The 25,076-nt window shown below is 44.3% G+C and overlaps 1 protein-coding gene across 19 annotated transcripts in view; it reads right to left on the bottom strand.

The window, feature by feature from the left end:
* The window catches only part of COL26A1 (collagen type XXVI alpha 1 chain), a 208,518-nt gene that overhangs the window by 37,465 nt on the left and 145,977 nt on the right, over window positions 1-25,076 (bottom strand). For 14 of the 19 annotated variants that reach the window (XM_034068817.1, XM_034068814.1, XM_034068818.1 and 11 more), the window contains 2 exons: window positions 19,230-19,271; window positions 4,569-4,630 (listed from right to left, as the gene is read on the bottom strand). In XM_034068817.1, coding sequence (XP_033924708.1) covers window positions 4,569-4,630; window positions 19,230-19,271 — 104 coding nt within the window. The remainder of the gene's footprint in view (window positions 1-4,568; window positions 4,631-19,229; window positions 19,272-25,076) is intronic. The other 5 variants (XM_031055098.1, XM_013130746.2, XM_031055106.1 and 2 more) reach the window with 1 other exon arrangement.

Below are 25,076 nucleotides of genomic sequence, written 5' to 3'. Positions count from 1 at the left end.
CCACTCTGCAGGACCAGCAGCAGCCTCTCAGGCAAGCAATGGGGGTTTCCTTCCACATCCCTCAGCCATGTCACAGTACCATGAAACATTTTCTCTTTTCCAAATAATTCCCCACTCCAGCAGGGAATTCTCTTATTGTCTACCAGAGAAAGAAAACACAACCCCCATAAAACATCCTTGACAGCTGCCAGTATCTCATGGAGCTGCTTGGAAGAAGGGGAAGATAGAGAAACATTTCAGACAGTGATTACATTAAAACTCCAAGTCCTGGTGCTTCAGAATGAAAAGGTACAGGGTGAAGGTGCTGTGGGGTAATCTGTCCTAAATAAATGGAGTGATTTCATATAAATAGCAATGTATTGATCAAACTCTGTGCACAGTACAAAGATTTTCTTTAAAACCTTTCAGAATCTTCTGTGTGGGGAATCGCATTACAAGGGCTGTTTTCATGCAAAAAATATGCATGTCATTTATCAATCACACAATGAATCCATCAGACACTGGATATGTAATGTTATCTCCCTGCATTAAAGCTGGAAGTGAGATGCCATGAACTTCTCCAAAGTGGTGGCAAGACATAAGACTGGGTTATATCAACTCAGATCAAATGCTACACTCAAGCCCTGACCAAGAGCTGGGATTGATACTGCACTGCCCGTAGCTCGGTGGTGGAGTTTGTTATAATAAGAAGGTAATTCCATGTGGGTGCCTGCTTTCCTGCTGCAGCAGCAGTTCTCTCCTGAGTTTCTCTGGGATTAGTCCTGTGACACAGGAGGGCAGCAGCAGGCTCAGGAAATTCAGAAAGGAAGGGCTGTGCTGGCCCAAGGAGAAAGCTTGACATGAAATGAAAGCAGGGTTCATTCTGCCCTCCCAACACTAGGGCTCCCTGCAGGGTCAGCGAGTGCTGTAGTGATGTCAATGTCAAGTAAGATGCCATCAGAAAGAAGTGAGGTTTGGTGTGCTGGGGCTGGGGGAGGGGGTGGTTTTCTTTTGGTCTGCACACTTTCTTGCCCTTAAGGGTCAACACAATCCTCCCTAATGCAGATTCCCATGGCCTGGAGATTTCGAGCTCAAAACCATTAGTCAAAGCTTTCAAATCTCTGGCACCCAAATGGGTAACTGTTATCCAGCAAATGGAACAGGCCAACTCCACCCTGAAGAGACGACAGGGTAACTTGAAACAGGGGAGATGAGGATGGAACCTGATTCCATCTCCCTTCACCTCCTTTCCTGCAGAAAGATCTCCTACAGCCACAAGGACAACCTAGAGCAGTGTTAAAGCATAAGACATGTGGAGAGTTTGTTCTGCTGCACAGTTCAGCCATGTCTCATACAAGCACTGGTCTCTAATGAGTCAGTTTTCATTTCATTTGCTCTGTGTTTATTCTTGCTTCCTGCTTTCTGATCCAACTCTCATTACAAAAATCAGAGGGTTACTTTCATTACCTCATTTGGACACTGATCTTACAAGTTGGATGAGCCACCTCATCCTCCTTATAAGAAAGATAAGACTGTTTCTGGTTAGGTCCCCATTTTTAGGAGGACAGCTATAAAAGCCTGCAGAAGAAGAGGTGCAGAAAGAAGAAACCAGCCTTCCAGCCTCTTCTTCCACAAATGAGTCTACATTTCAAACTTGCCCTTTACAGCCCCTGGAGGACACACATGCATTTTACATACTCTCACACATAACCAAGAAAGGCTCTGGGCCCCTTGTCCCTATTGCAAACGTCTGAGAAAGAGACTGGTTTTCACTTGTCCCTAACCTACTCTATTAAAGCAAACCTCCTCACCCAGCACCTATCTGCCCAGGTCCAAGGTGCCTTCAGAGGCAGCTTTCCACTCACCTGCTCTCACCCTTAAGCCTCGCAGTATTTACAAGTCTGCACAAGGTCCACGTGCCTGAAAGCCCTTATAGCACATGCCAATGACCTCACCTGCTTGAAGCTGACTGGCTACACTGATCTTACCTGCTGCCATTCCCCAGCTCACTGTGGTCATGTTGGGCTGAAATTCAAGAGAGCAGTGGCAGCAAAACTCCTCAACTTCAGCTGTCTCTAGAGGGAGTGGGACCATGGCAGAAAACTCTGTCTCTGCTCATAGGAAGGATGAACTTCCACATCTGCCTTTGCACAACAAGACAGTGAATTTAGAGGGGGCTCAGTCTCCAACCCTGGCAAGGGATGTGTGTGCCTGTCCAATCACTCCTCCTGCCTTCCTCTGAACAGCTTCAGGCTGTTGGATGAACTGAGATGTTACAAGAAGACAGTTTGGAGAACTGAGAGACAACTTCATATCCAGATCACCCAGCAAAATAAGGATCTTCCCCCAAAAATCGAGAGTAGGAATGCAGACAATACTAAACAAACACAAGAACCTTTTAAACGGTGCTGGCTGCTACTGAGTAACAACTGAGGTCATTGCTACGTAGATCAAACTGAACTTAACCCTGAAAAAGAAAGGTGAATCAGTGTATTTCTCTTGTGTACAGCACCAGAATTTGCATGATGTTTCTCCACTCTCCATTTAATTGCTATAGTCAATTTTTGCACAGCATCCACAACTCTTCAAACAAAGTGGAAGCCAAAAGATTGGTGATACTGCTGGGCTGCAGAAGGCACCCTTACAGAGACACAGCTGTTAGTACTTCACAAGAGAAATAATTCATTCCCCTATGTAAAAGTAAATCCTTTGATGAGCTTTACTGCACAACAAGTGTCCTAGGTTAGAGTAGGAGACAATGTGTCATGGAGAAGGCACTCCCCAAATACCACAAGCAGTTGATGCCAACACCAGGGAGTAGGTTGCCTTCAGGTCATGGGAGCATCACCCAGTTTAAACCAGCTTCCTATCTGTAAGACAAACCCACTGACCTCAGTGCAGTTTCACTCTGGGCTAAGACTTCTCTAGTATACAGACAGGACCTCCTTCCTCCTCCATGAAGCCCCACCAGGGCCCTGGCTGAGGCTGCCATCAGCTTTTCAAACACTGTTGCCTGATACAAGTGCTGAGCAGCACAAGCCGCAGAACTTGGGTGTTCTCATGTCAGGACACTCTTTGGCTATCATTTTCCAGTGAGCCAGATATAGAAAATCCTGGGAAGTGAAGAAAGGTACAGCTGAGCATGGGAGGGCTGATTTACATCTCTCTGAGGCTGGTCCCATGTCTGTCTTGGATTTGGGACTGCACACGCAGAGGTCAGTCACCAGCCCCTGTCTCCTCTCCAAATGCCTCCAGCTTCTCACTGCCAAAGGACACCAACCTGCCAGGTCCCAGTGTTCAGAAAAACAATCCAGCTCATCTTTGTCCTCTGCACTACAACAGTTGTTTTCACTTGAACAACTCTGCTCCCCAGAACTTCACTCTCCCCATCCCTTCCTTTTCCCGTAGTGAAATATAACTGAAGGCTTTGAGAAAGTTCCAGACAACATTGCTCACTCCGTTTCAGCACAGACAATTCCCAAATTACCATAATATCATGCACTGGCCTCAAAACCATCCCCCCTCCACACACCCCACCTCCACCCTAAAGGTTTCTCCCCCAAATTCTTTTATGTCACTGATAACCATCAGTTAATGAATAATAACAGCAGCACATGCATTAAAGGGACCAACGCAGTATATCTAACAGTCAGGACTGGGCTGTCGCAGGAGGGACGACAGATCAAAGGGGAAGGACTGACTCAGCTGCTTTGTTGCTAGACTGGAACAATTTATCTGAATCCCAGTAGGTAGAAATTAAAACAATTTGCAGGGGAAAAAAAGCACAATGTGAAGGTCTCCCCTTAACATTTGTCTCCACTAAGCTGTGTGTGAAAGCCTCCCATCTTTCAGAAGAGGGATAAAAAAGCAGGACTGGATAGCACTTGAAGAGCAGGCTAATGAACAACTGTTCTTACAAAAATCTATGTACCTTGACTCCTCTGTGTTACATTCCACACTGGTAAGGTTGCTACAAGGAATTTTTAGTGAGAGAGACAAGAATCAGTCTGCTTCTTCCCCAAGCCAGGGCAGTCACTGCTTTATATCCCCATGTTATCAACCAGCAAGAAGGCAAGATATTTTTCATATAGCTCTCTCTGCCCTCTGTTTCTGAAGCAAAACCTGAATTAACATGTCCAAGTTGAGAGCAATGAGCTATTTATTGTTTAGTAGCAGCTGCACGCTTGTGACAGTGGTGAGAACAGCCCCAACACAGCACTGCACGGAAGCCAGTGAGCCCATCACGAGGGGCTTGTAGCAGGCAAGCACAGCAATGGGAATAATGGCAACACAGGGAATGTTATTTCTGAGCTCTAAGCATTATCTGGGAGGAGCTGAGCTGAGCAGCCAGAGAGAAGAAAGGAGGCAGAGATGCAGCTGCACGGGAAGTGGAAGGAGCCAGGCTAGAGGTGAGCAATGCCAGTGTGCACAGCAGAAGGGTTCCTGGTACAGAGCCACCACCACAGCATGTTCCTCGCTCTGCATGGAAGGACAGACATCAGACCTCGGCAGGGCTGCCAACTCCCCATCTTTTTCACCAGCAACACATAGACTTTTGCCAAAAAAGAAGAATAAAGGCAGGTCCTTACCTTGGCCTCGAGCGTGTTCAGCCTCTCAGTCATATCCGCTAGTCTCGTGCAGTTCATGCATTCTAGAAAGAGCAAAACAAACCAATGTAAAATTCTTACAGACTTTGTGTTTTAATCCATGGCTTTCAGCCTGCAGACCCCGATCCTTGTGTGATCTAAGGCACACAGGATTCAAGATAATTTATGGGGTAGAAATGAGTATTCAAATCCACTGCACAGGTAAGCAGCCATAGCCACATTACATAAACCTTTGGTGGGGATATTTAGTGGGGCAGAGTGTGGAACCTAACTCCTTATAGGTAGAAGGCAGATGAAATAAAACATTATTAAGACTTTTCATGGTGCCAACCAGCATTACCTATTGTCACCAGCAGAGACACTGCTACTGGTGTTAAGCTGGTGTGGCACATGCTCCCATCTCACAGGACATGAGGCTGCACAACCACAACTCCATTTAGCTCTGTGCTGCAACCTCTCCTACACTATGTCCTGATCAAATATGAAGGAAAGCACTGAATACAACAAAATGCCCATCTCCGTGGAGTTCTGCTCCATCCCTGCACTCCCAGGCCCTGTTTCCATTCCCACAACAAATCATCTGCTTCAGTGACAGCAACAAAATCTAAGACAGACCCCAGGGCTGATGCAGACTGGAGATGCAGCATGAAGTGGCTTCCATCTCACTTTGCTGCACAGAAGTAACACGCAGCAACCACCAAAGGGGTCTTGACAGGGTGCCTTAGCAAGAACAAACATTAACATAATGGATTCTGAGTGCCGTTTAAAATGATTGCTTGATCCAAAGGACATCACTTCTCTAAGCAGAAGGCCTGCTGCTCTGCCTTTGTTTTCATTTCGTCAATTTTAAAGCAAGTGAGGGATGATGAAGCTCTGAATAAAGATTTAATCAACAAGGCACTTTCGCGGCACTTTGCAGGAGTGTTGAACTGCCTGGTCCCAGCTCTAAGAGCACCTTTCCAGGCTGGACCACTCAAGTACCATGACTTCTCAAGCACAGAGGATTCAAAAAAGGGAAAATGACTTGCAGCATGAAATGTTTCAGAGAGTAAACCATCCATAGTCAGGTGATGAATCACTTCCATCTCATGTGCCACGGATGACAAATACATTTGTGTGTGTGTTTCTGGGCTCCTTAAGGGCCAGTTTTCATTGATTGACCACAGAAAAGGTATTTAACCCTGGTATTTCCATAGTGCTGGGGAGATTGACCTGTAATTCTTAAGCCCCTTAATATACCATTCAGGTGTAGCTCAGGCTGAGGCTGAAGTAATGCTGGAGATGATGAGTAAACTCAGTGCCTACCTATGAATAGGAATAGGTGAACGTGGGTTTTGACCTGACCAAACATCACCCTGAATCCTAGGACTTAGCTGTTCCCCCTAACAAGCTTTGTCTCCTTCTGCACAAGGAGCCCCACGGAATCTTTCCAGTCTTCACCCACAAATACTTCCCAGTTTTATGAGGTTCATGGTATGCAGTGATGGCTCTCAGCCATGCAAAGATTTTAGCACATTGGCTTGGACGGCCAGGAAGCTTGGCTGTTCCCCGTTAGTGATTTACAGTCTAAGAAGATTGGTTGCCGCTAGCACTTAAGCAATCACCCATTGCATAAACCTTCCCAAAAAGTTCTCTCATTGACCCTCTGTGAGGAGATGTGTGGCTTCCCAAATGAGCTAGACATAGAGCTGCCACCTCACAATACCCAACATTTTGCAGACGAAGCATCTGATGGTTCAGGAACACTTAGATTGAGGGGTTTCCTCACAGGTCAATACTGACATTGACTTTCGTTTATCCAACAGGAAATAACATTTATTTTTGCTCTCTACAAGACATCTTGGGCAATATTTTTTGGCTTTAATCGACTCATGAAGTGAGCAAGTGGCATAACTGCATTGTCCCACAGGGAAGGAAACGGGTGAGGCTTGTTTGGTCTAGATCTGCTTGTAGTGTGTAAAACAGGGAATTACATCCTGCATGTAACCCACTTCATGCTTTTGATCTTGCTCATCCTCATAGAAAGATAAGGCTGTATAAATCCAGTGGTCCCAAGAGCCAGAAGGCACACCAGATGTGTTACAGAGCAAATAAAATATGGGGTCCCATTCTCCCTTCTGCTGGCTTGCACATATTAATAACTCCCATAGGTTTAGAGAGACTGACTTGACTTGTCTGAAAACCATCTCTGTGCATAACTTGTGATGGATTGATCATTTAAGCCCTCTCTGGACAGCTCAGCTCATAGAAAAAGGCTGATACTACCCAGGGGTGAATCAGCCAGCATTCTGGGGAGGATACTCTTATTGTCTCTGCCAGACAGTGTAGGAACAGCACTAGTGCAGCAGCTCTCTGTTTCTAAAAAGCTCTCAAAGAGCCATTTCAGGTGCATTTGCAGCACTTGATCTGAATGAACAAAATGACAAAAGGGGGGAGGAAGCAGCAGTGCTACTGGATGATGAGATCTGTACCAGCATCACCTTCATGTCAGTGATGCCTGCTGAAACATATGGAAAACAAAGCCCAGGTCAGAAAGAGAACTACTTAAGCTCAAGCTGGATTTGAACTTTGATCCTTTCCTCTCTGAAATGCCTAGAAACCCAGACCCACACCCAAGGTACTTAGCCTGGACCCAAAACACATTTAACTAATCCAGAAAGTAGACATCATAATGAAAAAAAGATCTTCTTACTAAGGCAAGCCTCCTGCCAACAAATCCTTGTGACACTGCTTTAGCTAACCAGCAGTTGGACCATGCTTTCAAACACGGAGATGAATGTTCAGTACTGCAGCTACAGAAACTGCATTCAAAGCTTGCTCACAACCCACTGGGGATCAGGCTGCTTTGAAGGCTGGGACTGGTATCTGTCCTTGCAAAAAGCCTCAGAATGGTGGTGACAAACCAAGCCAATAAATATCTTCCCTGCCTACTAAATAGTATCTAATCCTGATGGCTGGAGGTTTCAAGACCTGAAACTGTGAAGCTGAATTTTCTGATCAGGGTGAAACCAGTTTATTAAACAGGCTTGAGAATCTCACATCATTATCCCACATGCAACGAATAGAACACTGGGACAAACACACATATTCTCTGATCTGGAACTCCAGAGCAGACACTTCCCATATCTGCAGAAATCCATCATTTGTTGCTACACAGAACCACAGTTTATTTCCCTTATATTTCTAGTTGGCAGATTTGTATTTTTGCAGCTAAATTCCAAGAAAGGAGTTGTGATTTCACTCTATGAAGTCCAACCTCAAAACACATGGTAGGATTTGTTTCAGAAATATTCCAGCAGGGAGGACAAATAATTGAGATAATGAACATGAGACTGTACCAGCATATTGCGTGACATCCAGTCTGTCTCCATGATGTTACTGTCCTAGCACACCTCTCCCTTCCCACCCTCCTATTCCCCCCTCTCCAGCTGTACAGGTAAAGCAATGCAACTGCAGGGAAAGAAAAATCTATCATATCAGAGATGTGGTGGACTCCATGTGCTGTAAAATAACAAGCCATGTACTCTGTGACCCACTTAACCCTGATCCAAAGGCTGCCACCTATGACCCCTCTTTGAGTAAAGGCTGAGCCAGTGCCTCCAACGTTGCAGCTTTGCACTTGGCTCTAAGCCTGCAGCTTCCACTCTGGATCTACTCCTACAAGCAGTGAGTACCAGTGATGAACGCCTGACTTCAGGTGCCTTGCTAGTCTGGCATTCCCACATTGCAGCATTTGCATAACTTCACCATTAAATAGCTGCACACTTCAGCTGCTCAAGGATGAAAGCCCTCAGAGTCCTCACTTGACTTGAGATAACAAGCAAGGTGTGATAATGGCTTTATACCAATGGGGCTCTAACGATTCCAGCACAGTTACTGCAGTGGCACTGAGGGTAGTAAAAAAACCCCAGCCCCAAGCCAACATCACCACGGGGCCACAGGTCAGAGTTTTGTGCAAAACAGCAAAGAAACCTCTTGGCATCTCTGCCCCATTTCTCAGTTCTGACAGCCCACGCTCATTTGTATACCCAGAGTCTCTGCAGAATATTAAAAGGGCTTTTGGTTTCCCTGCAGCCAGATGCTCAGTAGATATAAATTGCACAGTTCCACTGAAGTCAAGGGATCAAGGCTCTGTCTGTCTTTTTCTTGATGGATGACTCCAAAATTCATATTTCAGACGGGAGGTGGAGGAGGTGGTTTATAACATATGAAAGGGGAGAGAATTCTGGAATCACAAAGCCTTTGTTTAAACGCTTTGTTTTATTTGTTTAAACAAAATCTTTGCAGCCAGTTTTTTCAAGACCATATTCTGCCATTACAAGAAACTTCAACCTTGCAGTGCAATGGGGCGTAGCACACAGTCAGGCTTTGGGACATGAGAACTGCATTTGCAGCTCATGCTTCAACCTGCCTGGGACACTAAACAATGCACTTTCCTTATCCAAGTCTCACTGTCCTTTCATCCGTTGTTAGGGTAATGTTTCTTCTGTAAAGGACCAAAGGTTAGATGATGAAAAATGACTGACCTAGTGTTATATAGACAGAAATATGTAAGCGTGCCTGATTGTGGCACAACCTGCCTAGCAGTTCGTCCCTCTCCATCTAGTAAATTCCACTACTTTCATTGTACTTTTCAGAAATGGACATGCACAAAGAGGACAAACTCCGTTATCCCCAGGGCTGGGGGAACAAACCAGAGCTGCCTCAAGCCATGCCAACAGCCCACATTTAGAGCACTGGGAACACAACAGCAGCTCCATGAAACACAACACAATAGCTTTAACTCTGTGAGAGCAGTGACACAATCAGGGCTACTCCAAGCAGGTCTCACACCACACTGTTATGGGCACACTGTCTTACACATCAATACACAACCTGAGTAGGTCCAGTTTGAAGAATACCTTGTCTTCCAAAGGAAGCAGGAGTCCAAGCTTCCCTCAATTAGAGGACACTTTTCTCCAGGACAAGTTCAGAGCATTCTGAACAAATCTGAAAGAGCATGGATGAAGTCAGCTAAATTAGTCCAGGCAACCATGTTCCTTTGCAAGGAGAAGCTCAAAACAATCAAGGGAAGTAGGAAGCACATCTAACTTCTACTGTCAACTTAGTGAGTGCCCGAGATGTTGTATTTGGACCCTTGGGAGACAAACCACCAGACCACTGACCCCTCTATCCACTTACTGCCACACACATACACATGGTTTTGACAGCTAAAAACCAGCAATACTTTCAGAAGAAATTTCAAGTCAAATTCCACAGCAGAAATAGGAACACGGATATCTTGTGCCTACCTAGGTGGCCCTCAGTAGGGGACAGCAAGCCTGGGCTTGCATCTCCACCCCTCTTTAATTTGTCTGATTTGACCCTTCCAGCCTTTTTACATGGATACTGAGTTTCCCTAAGTAGTTTATGTTCTGGCCCTTCGCAAAAGCTTTCGCCAGTGCTTGTGAAGGATAGCAGGCCCAAGCCATAAATCACAGCCAACCTGGGATCTGTTTTTTCAACACTTCCTCTAATGAGAGTCAGATGTTGGCTAGAGATATTAATTGTACTTGTTTAGAATCAGTCATGTCTGTAGCTCTGGAGCAGGGTTTGAGCATGTGAAAGGCTGACAGTAACCATGGGGAGGAAGAACACTTGTGCTGCCCAGTAGCCTCTGCTCTGAAGAGCAAACAGGAATCAAAGGCCTGGAGAGCAGCAGGAGGGAAGGGCTCCCACCGGCACTTCGTATGCCATGGCCACGGCTCAGGTCCCAGTAAGCTGGACCAGGAACTGTATCCCTGCAATGAGAAGCTCTCAGTTTTGGTTGCATAGGATCACTGGACTCAGCTCTAGGAGTCTGTTCACTGCCACAATATTTACTTGTTGTATGTATAGGGCGCCAGAAGGCCAGGGTCAATCAGAGCAGCGATGCTGGGATGGTCCAAGGCACCCAGCTGAAAACAGTAAAGCTCAATAGGCTCTTCCTCTCCCCAAATTTCAGTGTGTTCAGCTGAAGCGGAAATCTGTGTTCTTGCTAAATTGCAAACATTGCATGCTCTAACCTACGTGCAGAGGACACCAACCAAAAGCCTGTATTGACACAGCACGTTCCTTCTGCTCCCAGGGCACAGGGACTGCTGAGCAAGGCTGCGTCTCCCCATTGGGAAAGGCAGGAGGAAGTGACACCATCTTCCTTTTTTGCCCCCTTTCTGACTCAAACTACCACTGCAAACCATAGGCGACTCACTCTCAACACACAGTTCCTTGAATCCCAAGTTCAAAACCAGCACTGACACAGCCCCACAATATTTCTGCTTAGCATGACCAAGAACGTAATTCAAGTATCTTACAGATAAGGAACTGGAGGCTCAGAGAAGTTCAGTCTCACTGACCAGTGGGTTTGCTTTCTCCCACAGTTTCCACATCAGATTTTACAGGATAGAAAGTTTTATTTTCACCTGTAAATTGTGAGTTATTAGGTGGCCTATCGATATGAAACAGAACACCTAGAGAATATTTCTCTCCTTTTACTATCATTACAGATAATTCACCATCTCTGCTAGGAGACCCTGTTCACTGCCAAAATGTCTCTATTTGTGATCTGTTTCTCTTATATCTCTATTAGAATAACCCTTACCCTTAACTTTACTGGCTATCTTCAGATAGCAGCTCAAATTTCCTTTCTTATGAGAACTGCCATCTGATCTTTTCCCTCCTGCAAGATATGCATACTTCATTTTCATGTCTACTTTCTTCTACCTTCTTAAACAGCAAAAAGAAGTTGGTATTGTTTTTTTTTTTTTGAATGAGCAATAAATATTTTTTGTTATCATGATAGTCTGTGCTTTTGAAGTGTCTGTAACAAAAAACCTCAGCAAAACTGAGTGAAAAGGAAGCTTACCATAAAATGCACTTTTGGAGTACCAGCTACTATTCAGGAACCCACATAAAATCTGGTCCATAGCTTCAAGTGAAAAGAAATGGGTGCAATGTTTAAGATTTTGCAATATTTTCTCTAGATGTTTTGTTTTCAATGATTTTCATTGTTATTTAATGACATATTTCTGTCTTTCAGTTTTGAAATAGCTCTTCTTTCAAACCTCACCTAAATTAGAAATGAAATGAAGTAAATTGTCTCAAGTGGAACTAAGCAGTTCATTTTGGGTCAAATGAAATAACTGGGGTTGACCCAAAGCCATATTTTAGTTATTACATTGTGTCAAAACCTTAAAAATTTCCATTTCAGTTTCTCCCGACTCATTTTTCTTTCCAATTCTTTGGTTTGGCAAATGAAGCCCAAACCCCTCACTTATTCACCCAGGTCTATTCTTCAGCAGCTCGCATCACTCACATTGTTTTATTTAAGATTTCACACATGCACACTCCCACACCACTAACTAATTTTATACATAATTGCTCTCAGCCTGGGGATTTGTACTCTTTCCCAGTGCCAACAATCTATTTTGCTGGTTAGGCCTGTGCTCTGTTAACATATGGAATTAGATCATGATCATTTTATTCACGGGCAACCATGAGTTGTGAGATCCACGTTCAATCTATCTTTATCTGTCAGAGTAAGGGTTAACAGAGAATGGCTGGATTTTGAAGAGACACTTTCTCCTAGAAACATTCTTATCCATTATTTTTGGACAACATTGAGGGCATTTTACTAACATAGCCCAGCACGGTTGCCTGAACACTGAAAGGACTCTGATAATAAAGGTTTTGTCTATCCAGCATGAGTTTGTTAAAGCCTTGCTGATTACAGAGCTGCTGAATGCAGTGCTCCCAAGTGATGCTGGTGGTACTGTGGGTGCCTAGTACTTCTGATACTTAAAACACCCATCCTGGGAGCCCTTCACTCTCCTGTTTCACCATTACATCGCTGCATGGTAGTACAGCACACTGAAGAAAATCAAAAGACAGAAAATAAAGACACAATAAGTGTATACAAACTGCTCACAGCAAGATAAGGCTATATGCAAGCTAGTTTATGAGTCCCCAGATTAAAAGGACGGAGCCTACATGCCTTCTTGCCAAGGAAGCTGAGGGCACAGAGCCCACCTACAGCTGGTTCAGTCCTCACTTTGCCGAAATCCAGTGTCTGATACCCACCATCACTGAACCAGACTATCACTTCCTGATCTATGACATGGAGTGATACTCAATGGGACCTGACCCCAGTCCCAGGATGGGAAGCCTGCAATGCTTGAAACTTCATCTTGACTTGAAATGGTCTCACATCCCTTCCAGAAGAGACTGTTTTCCCCTGCTGGGAGAAGCAATCAGGGGAAAAATGCAGTCAAAATACGGCATAATGTAACATGAAATAAGGAAGCAGACAAGACAAAAGGAAACATGCAAATTGAAGCTCACCATAAAGTCTGGAGGGAGTCTTATAATACTGGTTCTGCACCTGTGTATTACAGGTCAGAGAATCTCTCACAGTCCTGAGCCAAACAACGTGTGCTTAACTGGAATATGTCTTTCAGAAAGACACTCCAGACCCAGACAACCCAGATTTCTTTAGTGAACTGCATCCAAAGTTAACCATTGTATAGAAAATATGCATCTTGTTTCCAGTTTGGATTTCTGACATTAAATTCTATCCCTGCATTGAGTTTTATTACACTTCAGCCTACAAGGCTGCAAGACACCTCTAGGATTAGATGCCTCCCTCTCTGCACAGACCCTGTAATCCATAAACATATTACATTGAGGATGCTCAGTCAAGCATTAGTGGTTCCTCATGCAGAACATTTAGCACTAGCTGCCGTTAGCCAAGACAAAAATTAGCTGAAAAAAACAATATGGAAAACAATTGTTTCAGCAACTGAAAAGGAATGTCTGAATTCAGAAGAATTTGTCTCCCTGAACACCAAAATACTATGTTTGCCCATGCTTTCTACAACACCCATGCTTTCCACAGCAAATACACTCTGATTATTATTACTACTACTACTACTACTACTATTAGTATTACCAGAAGTGCTTTTGCAAAGCTTTAATTTCCCACGTCAAAATTTCAGGTTCAACTCACCCTGGTTTGTCCATTCTTCACTCCTCCTTGGGGGTCTGCATGACCCCCCCATAGCCCGTGTTCAACACCCTATGTCTCTGCACAAGGCAAATAACTATCACTCAGCACTTGGGAGCTGGAGTGAAATGGTTCAAGTGAAAAGGTACAAGATAGTCTCTTGAGGACCATTTCTCTGTCTAATTACCCTTTGCTGGCTCTATCTAAATTCACCCTTTGCTGGCTATATCTAGGTCCGGAGCTCTGCAATGGTACTCACAGATCTGAGCCAACAGAAAGAGAAATCTCTTCCTTATTTCTCTGCAGCTGGATTTTGTTCTTTGAGACACTGGGGAGCCAGGAGACCCAGCAAACCCCTCATATCATCTGGTCCCCATAATGTGAAGAACAAGGTAACATTTGCATCAGATTAGTGGATAGCACAAGGACCTTTTGTTTTGGTTTTGTTGTTTCCTTGTAAACTTCTGGGTGAAGAAACATTAGTAAAGGAAATACCCACTTGGGGTTAGGCAAGCACTTTCCAGTTTCAGGTTTGTAACTCTTCAAATTAGCTATACCAGGCTACTCTAACTTGCTTTAGAATGAAAACATCAAAGGATATCCAGAATAAAAATGCTCTCCAGAATTCCCACATCTTGGTATTTGAACCCAAAACTCCCCAAAAGCCTCCCAGATTTGGGGATCTATTTACTTTCTGATGGGACGGAGCCCATATTCACAATTTGCCTACTGGTACTTCCTCTGGTTTGATATCTACACAACATTGAGCACCATATTATAAAACATCCCCTAAGAGACATCATGCTGGCAGTAGTTTGAGGAGATTCATTTTAAGATTCTAGCTGCCTCCACATTGAAGCGTTCCTTGAAAATGCCTTAATGGGAAGTTTAGATCCATGAATGAAGATCCAGCATCCAGGGAGATTTCTCCTGGAACATGGCAAGCATTGGGTAAGGCTGGATGTCAGCCAATCTTCTCTCCCATGCCTGTCACCCCATGCACTCAGCCTCAATATTATGTTACTCCTACAGCTGTGGAGAATTTGACACTGAATTTTGACCCTCCCTCTAAGCACTGGTGAGGAATGGGGAGAACAGCCTGGAAGTCCAACCTGGACAAAGGCAGAATGGCACAATTTGCAATACACCAAGAACGAACTGGGTATCTCCAGAGAGACCCCACACCTTCTTCTCACAACAGCTCGGCAACACTAATTGCTCCAGGCAACAATACACTGGCAGATAAGCTCAGACCAGGGCTTTAAAATAACACAGCTCAATGTACAGTCACTGTTTCCTGCTGCCACACAATGATGCTGGCAATAGGGAGATGTTGGCACTTTCAAACCAGAACAGAGCCAGATTGCAACTGGAAGGAACAACCATAGTTCTCCTGCAGTCAAAGCAGCTCCTTGTTTTCCTACCGAGAGTTTAGCCCCAACAGCACAATCAGGATATTTAAGGGCAGTTCACCAAATCAAATCTCTTAACTGTTTAAGTTCATCTTTCTCCATGAGAAGTGCCTAGAAGACACCCTCAAGCACTTTATCGAAGCTAATTGCCCAAACCCAAACCATCACAACCCACAAATCCTTTTAACTTTGAGAACTGACTTAATGCTGAGCAGCTGCCAGGCACTCACTAGCTCACAGCCACCCACAGGAACAGCTTTCTTATCAATAAATGAGGATTCTTGCAGATGCAACAGCCAGTAACGGCAATGGAAACTACTCAAATGCCTCTACTTTGAGATTAGGATATGCCCAAAAGGTTGTAGGCAGCAAAAAATAGTGCTAAGTGCAGCTACAGGCCAAGCAAGATGCACATTCAACATAAACAAAGGAGCAGTCCCCTTCCAGAAGCGTGAGGACAGCCAGCATGAGGATGCTATAAAAACATCGACGTTTGCTGTAAATTGCTGTGCTTCAAAACCGAAGGCACTACACTTTTCCTCAATAAGGAAATAACTGGGCTATCTCCAAAAAAAACTGTTGGTAAATGAGGACTTGAATGGTGACAATTGCATCAGTACAAAAGCAATCTCCTATTTTAGCCCAATTAGTGCTATGCTAAATCATCAACCCAGGCATTGCCTTTTGCAGTTGAAAGACACACATCTGTGAGGCTCTTCTGTTGCATGTGGTTTATATTACACTCTAGCACAATATGCATAAACTAACGCTATTCTACACTTACACAGCACCTCATCTGGAAATCTGAAAGCCATTTATGAATGGTGGGCATCTGTGACATTTTACAGATGGAAATTGAGGCACAGAGGGATTCAGTAATTAGCCCCAGACTTGCACAATGAGTCAGCTGCAGAGCAGAGCCCATTATTTGTTGTGTAGTAACATCTAGTGTCCAAACACTGAGGGAGAGACAAGACTTTGCCCCCCAAAAAGTGTACAAGCATGTCTGAGTTCAGAGGAAGACCACTGAGGAATAGTTGGTGTAGTGGCATATGCTGCAGTCCAGCCTCCCCCTGGCAAGCAGATCCCTTGCTCTTGTAATCCAAACACCAGCCAGGAGAAGGGTTAATCTGTCTGAAAGTTCATCTACTTTTTCCACATCAGTTGATCTAATAAAGAAGATTGATTCTCTCCACAAATCTGGCCTCACTTTAACAAATCATTTGATTTGACACAAAGAACTATATTCAGATAGTTTAAATTCCACTTTAGTCCCTGAAACTGAATTTTCTGATGGGCTGAATGCTTAGGAACAGCCAATAGGAAGGACCAGGCAGAGACACCCACCTCAGGTAGGGTCGAAAGTGCCTGAGTGTGGCCAGAAGCCTCTGCAGAGCTCTCACTGCTGTAGCACTTATGAGCCTACAAGGAACAGAAAACAGATTTCCTATAGCTTCTATAAGCAAAGCAGCAACTCATGCTTCTAAAGCACTTCCAGTACCTAAACGTAACACAGTACCTAAACCTTCCCACCTTGCCCAAGACAGTGGGATGGATGCCTGGAATTATATTCCCAAGGTATTGGGATGCAGGTCACTAAGGGGCAGAAAAAGCCCAAGACAAAATTCAAGTAATCCATGCACTTGCATTAGAATTTTCCACTTCTTTAAGTTTGAAAAGAAAGAAAAGCATCTCCAGTCAGATCTCTATTGCAACTTAAACCAGAGCTCACTGTTAGCTCTCTGTTATTCCATCTTGGCCATGCCTATATCAGAGTTAATGAACGCTGAAGTGGGAAGGAGCTGATTTTACAGTGCTCCTGCCCTAAGCTTACCTGTTTCTACTTACGTGGCATATTTCCTCCTGCTATGTACACCCTACACTGCACAGTCTTTCTTTCTCTAGTCCCCAGGGAAGTTGTGGAATCCTTCATTTCATTGTTCATTTCTGAACAGTCATCTCCCCTCCCAGACCTCAGAGAGCAAGTCCCAACCCTATGAGGAGCAATGCATCTCTGCATTGCTGCCTGGCTCCGTATTTCCAAAGAGTTGAGCCTACATCCTAAAAATCAGAGCATCATTTGGAAGTTAAATGATTTAAGAGCAAACCATAGAAGGAAACATCTTCAAACACAAGACAATCAGTGGAATCTTAAGCCAAATTGCTGATAAGGCAAATTCCTTGCACAGTCAAAAAGCCCCAGCTGACATCCTCTAACCCCAGTGTCAGGTTAGCAGAAGAATAGAGGCATCAGACAGATTTTGCATGGATGAAGCCTTAAAGGAGAACAGAAGAAACCACAACATAATCTACTATCTTGTCTCCTCTGAAGGCCGTGCATGGTGTGCAGGTGGCAGAGCTACTCCTGCCCTCTATGGACACAGAACAGGGCAGGTACTGAAAAGGGCACAGCCACCAAGGAAGAAACTGAAGCGCAAAGTGGACAGAGACAAAGGTAACAAATCACCACTCAAAAAAGACAATCCAGAAACCAGACTGGCCTGTGGTGGAACTGATAATAAGAACTGCAGAACATTCAGATGCAATTCCTGCTGACACAATACTTTCCCACATGTCCTTGGACATGTTATTTAGTTCCTCTGTATGGTGGTTCCATTACAAGGGTCAGTGTGGTAAGAAGTGCATTTGTGTGCCAGGACATGCCCAAGGAACAGCATTGCCAACCATGGAAGAGAACATGAAAGAGAAAAGGGATAGAAACAAGAACTGAGGGACGCTCTCCCAGAGGACTGGGACTGACTTCTATATCTGGATATTGATTTTCTCCCTGATGCAATAAGAACTAAGAATTTCAAGGAAGGACCTGAAGTCATTACACACTCTGAATGCCCTCTGGTCTCTGCAGTGAGCGCTGGGAATAGGTGTTGGGCATCTTCAATTCCAGGCTCCCACCCAAGGGATGCAGCACTGCACAGCCCTGCCAGGTTGCCTACTCTGTTTGCTTGGCTATTGCCCACTCCAGCTGGGATGAACAACCAATTCTATACGGAACAACTGTTTTTAATGAGGAATCAGAAGCATGGTCTGCAACATCCATAGGCAGAGCACACAGACATGAACTGCAGCTAGAACATGAAGCACGTCTCCAATAGAGGGTGGGGCAGACAGACGCTCATTCTAATTTAAGGCTTCATAAGAGCTTTTGGCCTATGGGATGCTCATTTTCCTGTTGAGTGTTTGTTCAGCAAGGAGATGCAGATCACAGTAAGCTCTTCATGCCCTTGCATACCACTGCTTGCCTTTCAGAGTAACTTGTCTGCTCAGCACATGTGCTGCTGCTGCTCCAAAGGTCCCACGATTTTCCTCTTTCACTAAACCTGCACATGGCTATCAGGTACAAAGACACCAATGTAAATTCTTGCTTCTTATTGATTACCATCACTGGAGATACATGGTTGAATTTAAAAACTCGCTTGAGCTTTTCCACATGCACCAGAGCACTTGCAAGCCACTTTTACCATCAGTTTGGAGACATACAGCTCATGCACTAGCAGGCAGTAAATAAGCTCCCATTCACTTTCAACTTTTAAAGCCTTTTGAGTTTTCCCAGGGGAGGTTGCTCAGAGACACAACACCAGCATCACAGAAACACTCGGATATGAGGAGACACCAGGCTGTGAATGACGATGGCTGATGAACCTCTCTCCTCACAGGCAGCCTGCAATTGCAACAGGGTCGCAGCCACCTTCCCTCTGAGTGCTCTGCAGCACTCACCTCGTGAAGCTGACCCCCTTTCTGGCTCTTCTCAACAACAGCATCCCCAAAGCTTGAAGAGGAGCATGAGCAGGTCAGGAAAAACAGGGGGGTGGGTTTTAATTGCAAGGAGAGAGCACAACAGGCACCGTGGGACAGACCCAAGGTCTGTGGGGCTTGGTGTCCCCTCTCAGACACTGACCCAAGGGAAAACAAGGAAAGTGGAAGCAGGATAGCCCTTCCCAGGTGCTCATCAGGTGCTGCCTGGGCAATTCCCTGAACCTGAGAGGAGGGGGGGCATTTCCAGCTCCCCTTTTCCTTGCCTTCCAGATAGTGGAGAGAAACGGAGGCAAAAAGCAGAGACTCACAGACCCCCTCCCATATGCTTCCCCCCATAAGCAAAGGGCATCCCAAGCTGCCATGGCCCCCCACCCAGGAGTGCATCCCTCTTTGCTCTTAGGCTCTGCTTTTCCATGACGTTCAATGTTGCCCACTTACGGTCCTGGTTGGGAAAGGAGCCGTGCTGGCGGCCAGATGAACCTGTGGGGGGGAGACAAGGCAATTATCACTGGGAATGTGTCAAACCCTCGCCTGCACAGCACTGCTTCAGCAGAGAAAACGTTTACTCAGCTTGTGGAGCAAAATGTGGTAAGGAATGAAAGCGCCTTTGCTCTCCCTGCTCAGCTCGTCCGCACTTGTGCCAACACTTCTCCCTTCCCACCCACAATAGTCCTGCAGGCACAGACTCACACACTTGTGCTCTAAGTGCTGAAATAAGCCTGTAAAAGCGTCCCGTGCCACTATTGGACATGATGCTTCCAAGAAATACAGTCACAGAAAAACCTACCAAACAGAACAGGTTGCAGGAATCCCTTCTGGCTGAATGGAAAAGAGGTTTGGGGTTGGTTTGGAGGGGTTTCTGGATAATGGTTCTCACCGCATCAATTGCAAGCTATGGGGAAAAAAATGATCCCAGGCTGAAGGAGGGAGAGCAGCTGCTGTCATTTTGGTTGAGCCATGGGAAGAAGAACCCAGCACCCTCCCAGTGGCTGGTGCATAGGTTTGTGACAAGGAGAAGCAACCAAGGTGAGGGCAAGCCCTCTAGCAGCATCTCCTAATGTTCAGAACAGCCGAGTACACTTTAGCCTGTGAGCTGGACTGGTTACCTTCCCTCTGCAGACTTTTCTATCTCCAAGTATAAAACTGGAGATGCTGACTCCAACTGCCTTTGTAAACCAGTCTGAGGTCTGTGAAGACCTAATTATTTAAGTCTGTGAACCACAAAACACTTTCATGTGGGAAGCACAGTCTATGAGCAAATCAGTGTCAGTTTTCTTGCAGAAAAGGGTAAAAGGGAAATATGCTAAAAAAGCTGAGGAAATAATTGTCTTAGTACCCAAAGTTTCCCACAGCACTGGAGGATGACGGTCACATGGGAGTGATGCGTTAGTCATGATCTGCACATATAAAACCATCTTGAAGATACTAACTACAAACAACTGTTACAAGATTTTACAAGAGCGCGTTTGTTGTACTAGTGTCGAGAATCATCACATTAAAAACAAACAAACAAGATCAGCTAATTGCTTTGGATATGGTTTTTGTTAGCTTGGGGTCCTGGGTGGTTTTGCACATATGCCTAGAAAGCTCAGCAGCAGGCTTGATTTACTGTCCTCCTATTCATCTTCACTGGGACAGCGGATGCTGGTGCAATTACACCAGTGCTAATCTGGATGAGGCTGGGAGTCTCTTTAGACCCTCAAATACTCACTAAACCCCACAGATTTCTTTATAGGACTGATATTTTAATATTGCTCCAGCTCTTCTGTGTCACCTCCAGCTTTGGAGGAACCTCTGGTCCATTGGGGGAATAAATCGAGACTTGGCTGCTGGTGTGACTCCCAGCTGACGTTTTCATAATACTGGGCAAGCATGGGACACGTGATGAACAGAAAACTGCCCTGAATGGACACCAAGCCTATCTTACTGCTTTTTCCTACAGCAGTTGTGTCTCAGAGGCACTTGCCCCAAGCTCCTCAAAGGACTGCCAATGTGAAGAATCTTTTCAGCTGGCAAGGACATGGCAAATCAGATCGGGATCCAAGGGGATGTTCCCATAAACTCCCACCATGGCTTAGCTCTAATGAGCAACCATAGCAAGTGTTCTCCTGATGCATCACCCCCTTTTAACTGAGATATTCATTGCAGTCAGGATCCCAGAGAGCTGCACTGATGTGACAGCACTCTGAAAGATGTGTTAATTCCCTCTGGAAGGGAATTAACTCAGATTTTCAGTGCCTTACCAGGTTTGAAGACTTAACGTAAGAGCAACTAAGTGCATCCTGCGTGAGGTTTCTGGGAATGAGTGGTCACAGAAAATGGGTAGGAGATGCAAGTCACAAGAGAGTGCAACAAGTTTGGTGCTGAAAGCCTTTTGCCTCACTACAGAGCATTCAAACCAACTGCAAGCCATAGCAAAATTCTCAGAACCACAGTTTTGCACTATTAACATAATAATGTAATAGCTGCTATGCAATACATTTTCTTCCATTATTCCACCATTAACAACTACCAACCACTAAGTTCTGCTTCTCCTCTGAGAAACAAATAAAGATTCCAGTTTAGTCCTTCCCAGTTAGAATTAGGTGAATGCTTTATGCCTTCTGCAAGAACTGCAGAGTCAGCAGAAACACCAAGCACCAAATCCAGAGGGATTACTACCTCAAGAGCCATCCAGAGTTGAAGAGCATCCACAGCGCAGCACAGGAAGTTTTTCCCTTTGCACAACAGTGCCAGGTGGAGATCAATGGCATTGAAAAAATGTTTACAAAGGCTTTTCTGAAACAGCAACAAGAAAGAAAAAGAAACCCCTAAATTACAAGAGTTGTAGAAGAAAGGCCAAAGTCAAAGGTAGAAATGTATTCCACAGCTCTGCACAGGGAATCCAGGCCTGGACAGCTGCCTAAAGCTCTGCATCCGCCTTGTGCTGGCTCAACCCCCACTGCTCTTGGCAGGTAAGATAGAAAATTGGTTCTAAAATGAGCCCTATATTTTATAAGTTTCATAAACATTTTTTCATACAAACTCAAATATGAGGTATTCTGTGAGAGCCTGTGCCAGAGAGTAACGTGGGCTAACTTGGAAACACAGTTACCACCTGCTCATGGCAACTACTCTTTTAATCTTCCTTTCTGTTTTATGAGCTGACCAACACTATTTTATTAGCTGACTATTAGTTTAGGTTGATTTAATTAAACAAAATTGATTACAATCCCTCTTTCTTCCAGAGCAAACTTTCTGCAGGACTAGGGGGTTTGAACAACTTGGGCCCTGTGTCAATATACATCAAGTTAGAGAGGTCTTTTCCAACCTAAATGATTCTATATTCCAGATCTTTTATCCAAAACTATCAGACAACAGTGCAGGTAAATAACATGGGATGTTGTATGTATTAAGAAGAAAAATGCATGATCCAGCTTTCTGGTTATAGTTTGACATCAGGTAGCGCTACTTAACTGGTTTAGGAAACTGATACCTTTGTTCTGAAAATGAGTGTGTCTTCATGTCACAGATGGATAATGGACCAAATCAGAGAGGGATAGCTGAAAAATAACCCTATCTGAATAAAAATCACATTATTTTTCAGGGAGATCAACTGCTTAAACAATGTAGCTGCAGAGATAAGCAGCCACAGTGGAACAGAAAGGGTTGGGAGGAACAGCAAGAATGGCAAAAGGAGAATTTATAACTGCCACAGGACATTTAGGTGAATGGTTCAAAGATGAACACACTCTGTGTGTTAGTACTTGCTCTAAAGCTTGAAGTGGATGGCAAAAATCTGTTGACATCAACAGGCCAACAGAAGGTCACCTGCAGCTTGAAGAGATGCCTCTGAAATGGATGTTGTACACTAGGCAAGGAAAGCTTTTCTGCAAGTGTTTGCTCTTCTATCAGCAGTCACTCACATCAGCATTCAGGCTCAGGTACTGTGTGTCTGCAGTGAAGAAGACACCATGGATAGCTAGCTAGCTTTATTATGTCTTTAGATTCATTTTCATTTGTTGTAACGGGTTTGGGGTTTCCCCACACACACCTTTAATATATATCTATACTAATTCTTTATTTTTTACTTTAGAGCTGTACCAAGAAGCAAGCCCTGACTGGGCAAAAGGTCTCAAGTTCAGCACATGCTCAACATGACACACACAGGTAAGGGGTGCTTTAACTGTAAGGTATCAGACTGGGAAGAGATTATATTCTATCAGCACAGACATTTATGTTTGGCTCATTTTAAACATTCAAAGCCATAACTGACCAAGATCAGCAGTGCTAACAGCCTTCTAGGTACTGGTCCTCACCAAGCTAAGCTTGCGTGAAACATTCCTGTCCCTGCCCATGGCAGGGGGTTGGAAACAGATGATCTTTAAGGTCCCTTCCAACCCAAACCATTATAGGATTCAAGGATGAACTTTCTCATATCACAATTTCATGAGTCTCATTTTGCAGCAAGGCAGAACCCAGTAGTTAACGATATCTGCAGAGGTTGTGGCAACATCTCAGCCCTAGAGAATGGATAAAAATGACTGTAACAGTAGTGGACATTTGGGTGCAGTTAAGTATAGACAATATTGTAGTCAAATGGCTATTCTAGAAGATATATGTTGCCTTTGACACTTACAGGGCCTTGAAAAGTGAACCACCACCATTAGTTATAACTCCCTGGCAACACAAGCTCTAATAATTCTGACTAATTGCCCTGGAAAGTTACCCTGACTGCAAATTTTACAGTTATAAAAATCCAATTTTGGAATTCCAAACAGGCCAGGAACATAATTAGGTTCCACATTTTAACACCGTCTTGATCAATGGTAGGGTAATGGAGACCCTTCCAAGAGCTTTGTTTTGAAATGAATGGCGCCATATTGATGAAACAACTTGGACCCAAACCAGAAATTAAATTCAAAGTTGAAACAATGCAGCTGTATTTTATCATCCAGCATTGTGAAGCTCTAACGAAAATAGCTCCTAAACAGAGCCACATGTTTTGCCTGTTGCCCAAAAACTGAAGGTGAATTTTCAAGCCCTTTCCTAAACTGCAAGATGCCAAGATTTTTCAGCTAGAAGTTATTATTAGGACACAACAGTATTTCATATAAGTCTTGACAACGGCTTTGTATGGTTTCTGTAAAAGGAACTTCATTTTTTAAATCAGAGATGGCTTAGATGAGTGATGCTTCCAAAAAATGGAACCTCTCTTGTGGAATTCTTCTTGCTCCATATACATGTGGTACCAGCAAAACTAAAACCTCATTATAATCAGTGGAACAATCCATACAGGGAGGCTAAGCAGGATTCACCTTTCATCTCATGTGTCATTAAGGAACACTGTCAACTGCCTTCTCATCTCAGGACCTAGAGACAGATCTAATGGGGGTATATCATGTGTTTCAGTGTCACTGAGAAAACTGTACTCACCTCTTAAAGAGTTCTATCTCCTCTTTGAGTATTGAGATAGATGGAAAAATACGCTTGTTAGTTACAACACTGAGAACCAGATCTTTGATAATTCCAGCAAATTGGTCAAGATACAAGAGACACAAAATATATAATAAGATTTAGTCTTTTTAATAGCCAAGGATGGATTTGCACAGCTGGAAAATAAGGGAAAAAAAATCTCTGGTTTTTGGCTTGTAATCTACTCAAATAGCCTAGAGGATTTTAGGGAGTGCAACTCATGCAAGTTAAATGGGATTCTACCACATTTATTTACTGGAGTTAAGTATTTAAGATTGCAAGATTCAATTCAACATTGAGCAAAAAGACTGAATAGCCTGTTAAGTTCTACCAGCCTTTCCCATGAAAGTTTCATCTCAGTTTTGAATACCCATAATCCCAGAAACAGGACAGAAAAAGGCTCCAGGACTGTAACCCTCCAGCTGAATGCATTCAATGGCTCAGCCCTCACACATGCTACAGGAATGAGGTATTTTAATTGGATCTCTCAGGAAGCTTGCAGAGGGGTGCACACAACTTTCATCTGGGTCCACTGGATGAAGGAAGGGAGATGAGACACAGAGAGATAAAAAAGCTGAGAACAAAGAGGTCTGCACAGTGCCTCCCAGCCTGCCTCACGCTGGATAAACACCTCTGTCAGAGCCCGAGGTCAGGATGAAACCTCTGACACTGACAGCCTGTAAGTCTGAGTGGCTTTTATCTCCCTGTGCAACGCAGGCTTCCCAACGGCACAAGAAACGAATTAACTGGGTCGCTCCTGTGCAGTTTCACCTACCACCCACCTTACTCACATGCTCCCACATACAGACCATTCCTGCTCTAACAGTGTTG

Source organism: Melopsittacus undulatus, chromosome 13, assembly GCF_012275295.1.
Source record: "Melopsittacus undulatus isolate bMelUnd1 chromosome 13, bMelUnd1.mat.Z, whole genome shotgun sequence".
Lineage (NCBI taxonomy): Eukaryota > Metazoa > Chordata > Aves > Psittaciformes > Psittaculidae > Melopsittacus > Melopsittacus undulatus.
The sequence above is the reverse complement of the archived record's forward strand: the minus strand, read 5'-3'. Positions and strand labels throughout refer to the sequence as shown.